The following is a 10,060-nucleotide window of genomic DNA, read 5'->3' on the forward strand; positions in this document are numbered from 1 at the left end:
AGAACTTTTGCCATATGGTTGAGGCCCACAAACTGGACGTTAATGTTAATGATTACATAGCCACTTGTAGTGGGAAAGAAAAGAGAGCTCGTGATGACGTTGAAGATCTCTTCTCTCAAAATATTGTATCTAAAAGGGCTCTTTGAAAGCTGTTCCATTTTGATTCACTAAGCCCAACTCAATGCCATGCCCAAGCCCATATATTTCATATGCCAGGTATCTCTGAACCCATATCCATCACAATCCAATCTTCCCATGTTAGTCTTGAAACTCTTCAAGCTTATCAAGCCACTGTTACACCAAATTCAAATGGTTCTAGTGATTCTAAGAATGAGAAAATCGTGGAGGTCGCCGACAAGCAACTCTACGGAACAAGATGATAGGCCTATGCTAGAACTGTCAAGGACTAGCCCTCAACAATCCGTGCCTTAAAAGAGTTAACTCAAAAAGGCTATGTTTTGTTTTTCTTGCTGAAACTAAATGTACAAGTGAGTATTTTGACAAAATAAGGAGGAAACCATGTTTCAATCATTATGTTTATGTTCCTCCTGAAGGTAGGTCTGCGGAATTGGATTATGGTGGCAAGACAATGTAGATATTGCCGTGCTCTCTACTTCTAAAAATACTATTGATGTTCATCTATCTACTCCTGAATTAAAATCTGGTTGGCGTTTACCTTGTGTTTATGCCCCAACGTCTTCAAATGAGAAAGACAAATTATGGACTGATCTAAGACGAATTTCAGATGATACTAAGAATCGCCTTGGTTTGTTTGGGGTGATTTCAATGACATTCTAGCTACTCATGAGAAGCAAGGTGGTCGATCTAAAAGCCATGCTGACATTTGCCGCTTCAAGGAAGTGGTAGATGCTTGTAGGTGGGTGGACTTGGGTTATTCTAGTCCGAAATTCATATGGACAAATAGAAGGAATGGAGAAGATCTTGTCATGGAAAGACTGGATAGAGCTTTCAGCAATTGTAACTGGAGAATATTGTTTGATGAAGCTGCAATATTTAATCTACCTATGTGGAGATCAGATCACTTGCCAATTCTTCTTGACACTCATCCAAAAAGAACAAAAGGCAGACAATCATTCTGATTTGAACAAATTTGGATCAGAGACCCCACTTGTCAGGAAGCTGTTCAAAAAGCATGAAGTTTGGATATTCAGGGATCTGCAATGTTCAAGTTAAGCAAGAAAATTAGAGAATGTCAATTTATTCTGAAACAATGGAACTAGACTTGATTCGGTAATGTTCAAGATACAAAATGGAAACTTCTTCTCAAGTTCAAAGGGAAAGAACATCAACTAATCATGCAAAAAAAGAAGAAATTAGGAAAAACTTGGATCAAATGCTCCAGAGGGAGGAACTTCTATGGAACCAAAAATCCAGAATTAATTAGTTAACGGCTGGAGATCGAAATACTGCCTTTTTCCATGCAACAACAATTCAAAGGACAAATAATCGTATCTAGAGACTAAAGGTGGATGGTCAATGGAAGGAAGAATCTAAAGAAATTGAAATGGAAATTACAAAGTATTTCAATGATTTATATCAAGCTGAAACGTCTCAAGATATGAATGATGTCCTAGATCTAATTGAGCCAAAAATAGATGATGCTACTAATGCTAGGCTATGTGAGATCCCATCATCTGAGGAGATAAAAAACAGTTTTCTCAATCAATCCAAACAAATCTCCAGGTCCAGATGGGCTTTCAGGTATGTTTTACCACAACTTTTGGAACATCATTGGAAATGACTTAATTAAGGCGGTTCAATCTTTTTTCATATCTGGATTTCTCTTGAAACATTCGAATCAGACTTACATTACTTTAATCCCAAAAGGAAAGTCTCCTGAAACCATTAGTGAATACAGAACAATTGCTTTAACCAATGTGGCTTACAAGGTGGTATACAAAATCCTTATTAATCGCTTGAAGCCTCTTCTAAATGACATTATAAACCACACCCAAAGTACTTTTATTAAAGGAAGATCATGTTGTTTTATGGTTGTCCTTGTTGGCAACTCGGCCACGTGGCGGTGATGACGTGGCCAGTTTGGGTGACGTTGATGAAAATGATGACATGGCAGTATCCAGTGTCACCGATGAGATAACAGAGCAGCTTGGTATGCATGGAGTGGTTTAATACATCATTAATAGGTGGTGCGGGTTTCTGGGTCAAAACTGGCAAAATTGGCCTATTTACGATCGAGGGCATTTTCGGCAATGAAAATGACATTTTTGGAAGATCGGTTCTTCATGAAAAATATAGATTGTAATTTTCCTAGTCCAGTGCATTTGATTTCGTCACATTCCGATACCGTATGAAGAAGTTACGGCATTTATGGCAGTCAAGGGCAGTTTCGGCATTGAAGATGAATTTTTTAAAGGAAGCGTTCTACATGTAACAATACGACAAAAATACAATATTTCCAACGGTTCTGATTTCATCGCATTCCGATTCTGTATGAGAAAGATACGTCATTGGAAAGGTGTAGGGGCATTTTGGTCTTTTTACATGGATGATTCAGATGATTGAGTCTTCTGAAAAGTCGTAGAGCATCCAGTTACGATTCCAACGCACTTTGTTTCATCTCGATCGGATATCGTATGAAAAAGTTATAAGCGTTTCCGTAAAGTCGGTTCGAAAATCCAAACCGAAAATCCATCAGTTGCTCTCGGTGTTGGGTGGATTTTTCGGAATTTATTTTTGAAATTCGAAGGGCTTTTGTGTAATTTAAAGATTTTGAAGGTCTGAGTTGCAAGGGGTCTTTAAGCACTGAAACATATGGAGGCAGGGGCTTGATTGTAATAAAGAGGAGTCAAGGGAAGTGAAATGGACGGCCAAGATTCGACCACGTAGGCTTGATGCCCATCCAAAGGCTGCTGAGATTTTGGTGTGATATGGACGAGATAGATGCTTGCGCGTGGGATTTGATTGGTTAGATGCATAATTCTTGATGGACTGGCGCTACACTATATCAAGGTATGTTATTGTGTTTCGCGCGTGTACAGAAGGTATAAAAAGGATTCCGATCTTAATGATCTCATGAAATCTGATTAAAGCCATCATGGAAGATTCGGATCCAACGGTCAATATGCATTTTCACTTTTGTGAGTGGGAGACAAGCTCCCTTAAAATCCGGAAAAGCAACCAATCATAGATCGACAACACTTCTGACGATGTCAGCGCCTACGTCATGATGACGTCATCGAGATTCAAATCTAACGGTTTGGATCTGTTGTCCGTTGGTTTAATCGGACGGCTTGGATTATAAGATCTCTTATATGAGATCTACGGTCAGATTTCGCCCCTGTTGCGCGCGCCGCCGGTGTAGCCTACGCCACCCGTACGAAGATTCCATTTCGGGCTATCTCATTGCTCCAACTTCAAAAGGTCATATCTCTTTCATTTTAAGTCGGATTTGGGTGAACCAAGTTGCAGCTTCTTCGTTTTTTCAAGCCCTACACCATGGAAGCAAGAAAAATGGGTTTTGAGTGAAAGAAGGCTACGGTTTTGGTAGGAGAAGCTTCCCCCTCTTTGTTGGTCCTTGAATGAACATGCATTCTTGATGATAAATGTTCTTAGGCCATTAAAGGAGGTAAAAGAGGTGGTTGAAGTGTGTTAATGGTACATTAACTCAAAGCCAAGGAAGAAGAGAAGAAAGCAAGGATGTGTTTGCTTTGAAGAGCAAGAAGCCAAGGAGAGAGAAGGTGTGAACACCAAACTTGTCAGTACAAGTTTCCAGTCATTCCAGGCCATCGGGACAGGTACATCAGGTTTTTCTTGGCCAGACATCGGACAGGTTTTTAGGTATCGGAATTGAACTCACTGATTCACCCCCCCTCTCAGTGACTGCCGGGTTACAACAGATCAATCACTGATAATATCTTGATCTCCCATAAAGTTTTTCATTTTCTTCAGCGAAAAAAGAAGGAAGAAAGCTATCTGGATCTCTTAAAATAGATATGTGAAAAGCTTTTGATCAAGTGGATTGGTCTTTTCTCCAAGGTGTTCTGAAGAAGCTAGGTTTCTGTGAAAGTGGGTCCATCTTATCATGCAATATGTAACCACTGTGAGATATTCAATCTTGATAAAAGGTGTCCCAAAAGGAAGTATTATTCCTACTCGGGGACTTGGGCAAGGTGATCCTATTTCCCCTTTTCTTTTCCTCATTTGTGAGAGAATGTGCTTGCTCTTATGATATCGAAGGCTATTGATGAAGGAGCTATAGAAGAATTCGAATGAAAAGGAATTGTCCAATGATTTCAAGGCTATTCTTTGCAAATGCTAGTCTCCTATTCATGAGAATTTAAGGAAACCATCTCCATAATTAGAAGCATATAATTGAAAATATTGCAAAGCTTCTAGGCAAGCAATCAATTTGCATAAATCTTGTTTCACCTTCGGTAGGAATACCCCACCTTTGGTGAAAGTGGAGATAATGCAAATCTTTCCTTGTAGTGAAGCTAAAGGGAAGAATAAGTATTTGGGTCTTCCTAGTGATTTTGCTAAATCTAAATCTAATATTTTTGCAGATACTAAGGACAAGGTTCTCAGCAAGTTGAATAGAAAGAAGGAAAAACTTCTATCACCTGTAGGTAAAGAAATTTTAATTAAATCAGTAATTACAGCCACTCCCTGCTATGCCATGAGTGCCTTCAAGCTTCCAAAATCTATTCTTCACCTAATTTCAAGTGCAACCTCAAAATTTTTGTGGGGCAAGAATGGAGTTAAGAAGACACATTGGATTAGTTGGCAAAAGCTTACTAGAAGCAAGGATGACGGTGGGCTTGGCTTCAAAGAGTTAGTATCTCAAAACATGGCATATTTAGCCAAGTTGGGATGGAGGTTGATTACCAATGAAAACTCCCTTTGGACCCAAGTTATGAAGAGTCTTTACTTTCCTAACACAATTTTTTTTCAAGCATCCATTGGTAATTATCCCTCATGGGCATGGAGAGGCATAATATGTAGACGTTCCCTTCTTTCTTGGGGAATTTCTTAGTCAATTGGCAATGGTCTAAGTGTCAATATATGGGGAGATAGATGGGTTTCTGGACTTCCTAATGGGATAATTCAAAGTCCTAAGCCTCCTTTTTCCTACTTACAAAAGGTTGCTGACCTTATTGATGGTCAAAACTGTACATGGAATTCTGATATTATCAATCAAATTTTTCTTCCTCATGAAGCACATCATATTTTGCAAATTCCTCCTCCAATGCAAGCCAGAGAGGATAAGTTGATTTGGACCCCTAATAAGCATGGCTTCTTCACTATTAAATCAGCTTATCATCTCTTTAAATCTCATGAATGACAAGTCGCTACAAGGTGCATCTACTAATGATAATAGAAAGCCAAAGGAGTTTTGGAAAAGATTGTGGAAAATTAATGCCCCTCCAAAGCTTCGCAACTTTCTTTGGAGATGTTGCCATAATGCCATTTCAAGTAAAAGCAACCTCAAGAAGCATCTACAGAATATGGAGGCTGATTGTCCAAGATGTCAACAAGAAGAAGAGACCATCATACATCTTATTCTTCAATGTCCATTTGCAAGAGCTGCATGGTTTGCTTCCCCACTTTCACTTCATCTGATGTCATGATCCATGAAAGTTTCATTAATTGGCTTGAGCAATGGTTTCTTAAGTCTAAACAAGTGAATGATTTTGAAAAAATTGATTCTATTGTGGCCTTTATCAATTGGGAGTTATGGAAATCAAGGAACTCTTTCATCTTCAAAGGCAACAAAGAATCTCCTCAACAAGTGGTTGAGCGTGCCCTTTCTCATCTCCAAGAATTTGAAAACGCCTTAGCAACTTCTTCGTTTCAGAATTGCAGATCATCCAAACAATGCTTAACAAATCCAACTAAATAGGAAAAACCACATCATGGTACTTTCAAGCTTAACACTGATGCTGCTTTTAGTGCAAGAAAGAATCGAAGTTCTATCGCTACTATCATTAGAGATGCTGCTAGTAACTTTATTGCAGGTTCTGTCTATGCTGATAATTCAACCAACATCTCGCAACTTGAGGCAAGAGCAATAAATGGTATGCTTCTTGCTATTAAAACAAAAATTGATCGTCTTGTTATCGAATCGGACTGCTTAGAGGTGATTAAGGGGATCAAAGGGAAGAGCCCAACAATTGAAGTCATTCCTATTACTGAGGATATATTACACTTAGCTTCCTCATTTTCTTTTGTTTCTTTCAGACATTTGTCGTTCAACCAATACAGTAGCTCAGTCTATGGCCAATTTTGGGATAAAAATCATTGTTGATTCATGTTTTCTTTCTTGCCTAAATTGGTTTGTTAACTCTGCATATTCTGATCTCCTTTAGCCTTTTAATGCAATCATCTTACCCAAAAAAAAAAAAAAAATCTATACCATTAGGTGCCACCTATTTAAAGTATTCACAACATTATAATAATTAATTTCACTAAAAAAAAAAAAAAAGACACTACAACAACAAACAACAACTCAGCCTTATCCCAACTTAATGGGTCTGATTTATAATAACTAATCAACTTTCAAATAAAAGAACTACCTATCCACTACCTACAATAATCTTAATCATTTGTAATTCCTATTAGCCAAACCCATGACTCCACAATGTCTCCTATCTTCCTAGGACTCCCATTTAATTACATGCACGACCCCATTTATCATAATAAGCACATAACAATTCCCTTCGCCTTGAAAATTAGTCTTGTCCTCACAGCTGAATATAAGAAATTGTTGGCGCATAGCAACAAGGTCTTCCCATGTTGCCTCTGTGAGTGGCAAATTTGTGGGCAGTACCTGTAAACCCTTCAACCTAAACAGCTTGAGGTTGCGGATAAAGCATGTCGTCCTCTTGAACTTCCTCTTACACGGCAGCGTGAATGCAGAGTATTGAAGCCAAGCTCCGATATCAGATGATGCTTGCAAGGGAGAATTCCCTCTTAGCTAATAAAGTGAATAAGCGAGAGAGAAAATAGGAGATTAGACAAGATGAGAGATAAATAGGAAAATAAAATAAGAAAAAGCGCAAATATTTTTATGGACAAAGTGTAATTCTATTGAGGGAACCATGACCTCCTTCTCCAAAGAGAATTTATAGAAACACAATTGTCATTCAAGTCTACCTATTCCATTAGATTGCCACCTATTTAAAGTATTACAAGCAGTGATAGTAACTACTCAACTTTCAAATAAGAGAACTACCAATCCACTACCCACGCAACTCCTAATCAGTTGTAATTCCTATTAACTGAAGGCACGACTCCACAACTTCTCCTATCTTCCTAAGACTTCCACTTAATTATGTGCACTTAATTACATGCATGACCCCATTTATCATAATAAGCACATAATAATAAGGCTACGTACATCATGACCCTCCTTAGACCCCGCAATGACAGGAGCCTCGTACATTGGGTACACACCATTTTTTCACAATCTCAAAATAAAGAAAGAGAAAAGGGGAAAAGAAAATTTTGATATCATACCTCATATGTCAAAATACGCCAAAGGAGCCAGGCTGACGGATAGTAACATTAGAAACAAATCCATTTGCAGAGAGAATGCAAACAGCTCGAGGACCAATAAGTGAAATTACCTTTGCAGCGACATTCTACAAGTAAAAGTTATACCATTTTCATGTAAACCCAACTAGAAGTCATAGGTACATAAATAAATCTCTCAGGTAGTTCCTAAAGTTGGAAAATAAAGAATGATAGATTCCAAATTCAATAGGCCACATAAGGAAAATTCAATAATCAAAGTATTACCTCCCCTGTATGTATAGTAACCATGTGCAGCGTGAAGTCTCTTCCTTCTACATCCGCAACCAATTCACCTTAAAATAACAAATCAAAGATCAGGAACGAGATTGAACCAAGTCAACTGTTTGAGACATTTCCATTTGATTTAAATGCAAGCCCTCTTTTTTCATTAGAAGTGTATCTTTAAGACTAGATGCTCATTCATGTAAGTTCTACTATTAGGTCGTCTAAAGAAATATTGATATATTAAATTAAATTAAGCACTACACACAAAAGTCCCTTTAGGTCAAGTTCTCTTTCTCCCTGTTAAATCTTCGAAGAGTATAATACATCAGTAAGGGGAAGGTTGACTTGAACAATTAAGGCTGCAGTCATTGGCAAAAAAATCCACTGCACTATTGGATTCTTTGTAAGCAAAAAATAACATAACCACATTCCACCATATTCACAAAATGAAGTGCTACAACATAGGAATAAAAATTCCTGAGAACAATCTAGTTCCAAGATTATTAGAGTCCATGGAGAAGGAGATTTTTCTAAAAGCACATTATAATTGTGAGAAAGAGTCATTTTCCAGTTTCCGATAGCCACTACAGGTAGCTTATTCCAAGATCTACTGCAAATTAGTGCATTTCATCGTTACAAACATAAACATTTCCAACTCACCATAGAACAATTCATCATGAAAAACATAAAAATTTCCAACTCTCCATAGAAAAATTCAATAAGTTCGCTCCATCTTAAGTAAAATAGTATGTAAAGACTCTTTTTACTTACAAACCTTCACCAGAGAAAAATATATAAAAATAAAAAATCAACTAAAACCTGTCAGGACAAAATTGAAGAAACCCATATCCATAGCCCGTTTGGTTTCATAAGTTAAATAAAAAACTAAAATCCCCAAATCCACCATACAGAATACAGAGCATTTGTCAATACACACAAATTTTAATTTAATTTTTAACATTTGGTTTGTTAGAACTCACCCAAAGTGGGAATCTGTTGCCGATTGCCAGAACCCCGCGGCGGCGGCCCTCTATTCTGATTCGGTGAATAAAAGCCCTGAGAGAAAGCCGATGATGTGCTCCCTTCTGGACCTGAATGGGGAATCTGTTGCAGATTCCCAGAACCAGTCGATAGCAGCGCCGGCGGCCCTCTATTCTGTTTCAGAGCGAACTCGGAAGGGGGTGAGGAAAAGCCCTGAGAGGCAGCCATTGCTATGCTCCCTTCTGGACCATACTTTCTGGGTCTCCCTCTCTTCTTCTTCCCCTTCGTCATATCTAAGCCATTACCTACTCCTTCTCCACCAATGCTTCTCTCCTGAGGGTCTACCACCTCGTTAGGCAGTGGTTGGCTAAGGAGAGAGTCAGTCTCCCTGTTAGCCGTAGAGCTGGAGACGGTGATCTCCCTTCCCTCCCTGGATTTTACTTTCTTGAAACTGAAGTTTCAGGGAAACTGAAAAGATTTGGAGTTTCAGTTTCTTCGAAGGTGTCAAAAACTCAGAAGAGAAGAGATGAAGAACAGAAGAAATAGCACTTTTTGAAATCTGGACGTTTTTTAAAACAGCTACAACTGATATAGCTGTGGTTGCCACTTGCCTCTGCCTGTTGGAAGAAAAAAATGGTAAAATACAATTTTTTGCGTCTAAAATGCACTTTCTAATAAAAAAAAAAAAAAGGAATGTGTTTCCAGAGTGTGTGGAGCGTCGCTATGCGCGTGTGAGGGACCAATGGAAGCACGAGAGGAAGAATCAACTAGACATAAGGGTAACACTCTTCCACATAAACCATTTTCCGTAAAAAATTACCATAAATTTTTTCTTTTTCTGTATTTTATTATTTATTCGTCTAATAATAATAGGCAGTTTTGATCTTTAATTCTTATTAAATTTGATTCAGTATGATATTAAATAGCCAGTATCAGTTTCGATATTTGATTTTGTTTACAAATTGATACCCTCAAGTCTGGCTCTAATACATTTGTAGATCACAATTGTTTCTGGGGTGGTTCCATCACGCTCTAATACAATGGGGGATCACACTTGTTTCCAGGGTGGCTCCACCTCACTTGGCATATCCAATCAATTGACCGGAACTCTTGAAATTCAAATTTATAAAAAGAAAATTATGAAAAATTAGAAAATATATATTTTTTCCTTTTTCTGCCTTCTATTTCATATTGGCTACTAATAATAGTCATTTATTTTTACAAAGACAAAAATAAATAAATAATCATTAATTATATTATTTTTTGCGAAATAAAAAATAGTATTTTCTAGACAAATGGT

General features: G+C 37.8%; 1 protein-coding gene across 3 annotated transcripts in view; it reads right to left on the reverse strand.

The window, feature by feature from the left end:
- Positions 1-9,363, reverse strand: part of LOC122079011 (AT-hook motif nuclear-localized protein 1-like) — a 20,938-nt gene extending 11,575 nt beyond the window's left edge. For 2 of the 3 annotated variants that reach the window (XR_006140252.1, XM_042645227.1), the window contains exons 1-3: positions 8,760-9,363; positions 7,780-7,847; positions 7,498-7,622 (exon numbers count right to left, since the gene is read on the reverse strand). Coding sequence is in view for 2 of the 3 variants with exons in the window: in XM_042645227.1 (XP_042501161.1) it covers positions 7,506-7,622; positions 7,780-7,847; positions 8,760-9,051 (477 nt within the window). In the remaining variant the exon portion in view is untranslated. Of the gene's footprint in view, positions 1-6,431; positions 6,956-7,497; positions 7,623-7,779; positions 7,848-8,759 lie in introns of those variants that run through there. The other variant, XM_042645226.1, reaches the window with a different exon arrangement.
- Between the last annotated feature and the right edge of the window lie 697 nt (positions 9,364-10,060).

The sequence above is a fragment of the Macadamia integrifolia genome, chromosome 5, assembly GCF_013358625.1.
Source record: "Macadamia integrifolia cultivar HAES 741 chromosome 5, SCU_Mint_v3, whole genome shotgun sequence".
Lineage (NCBI taxonomy): Eukaryota > Viridiplantae > Streptophyta > Magnoliopsida > Proteales > Proteaceae > Macadamia > Macadamia integrifolia.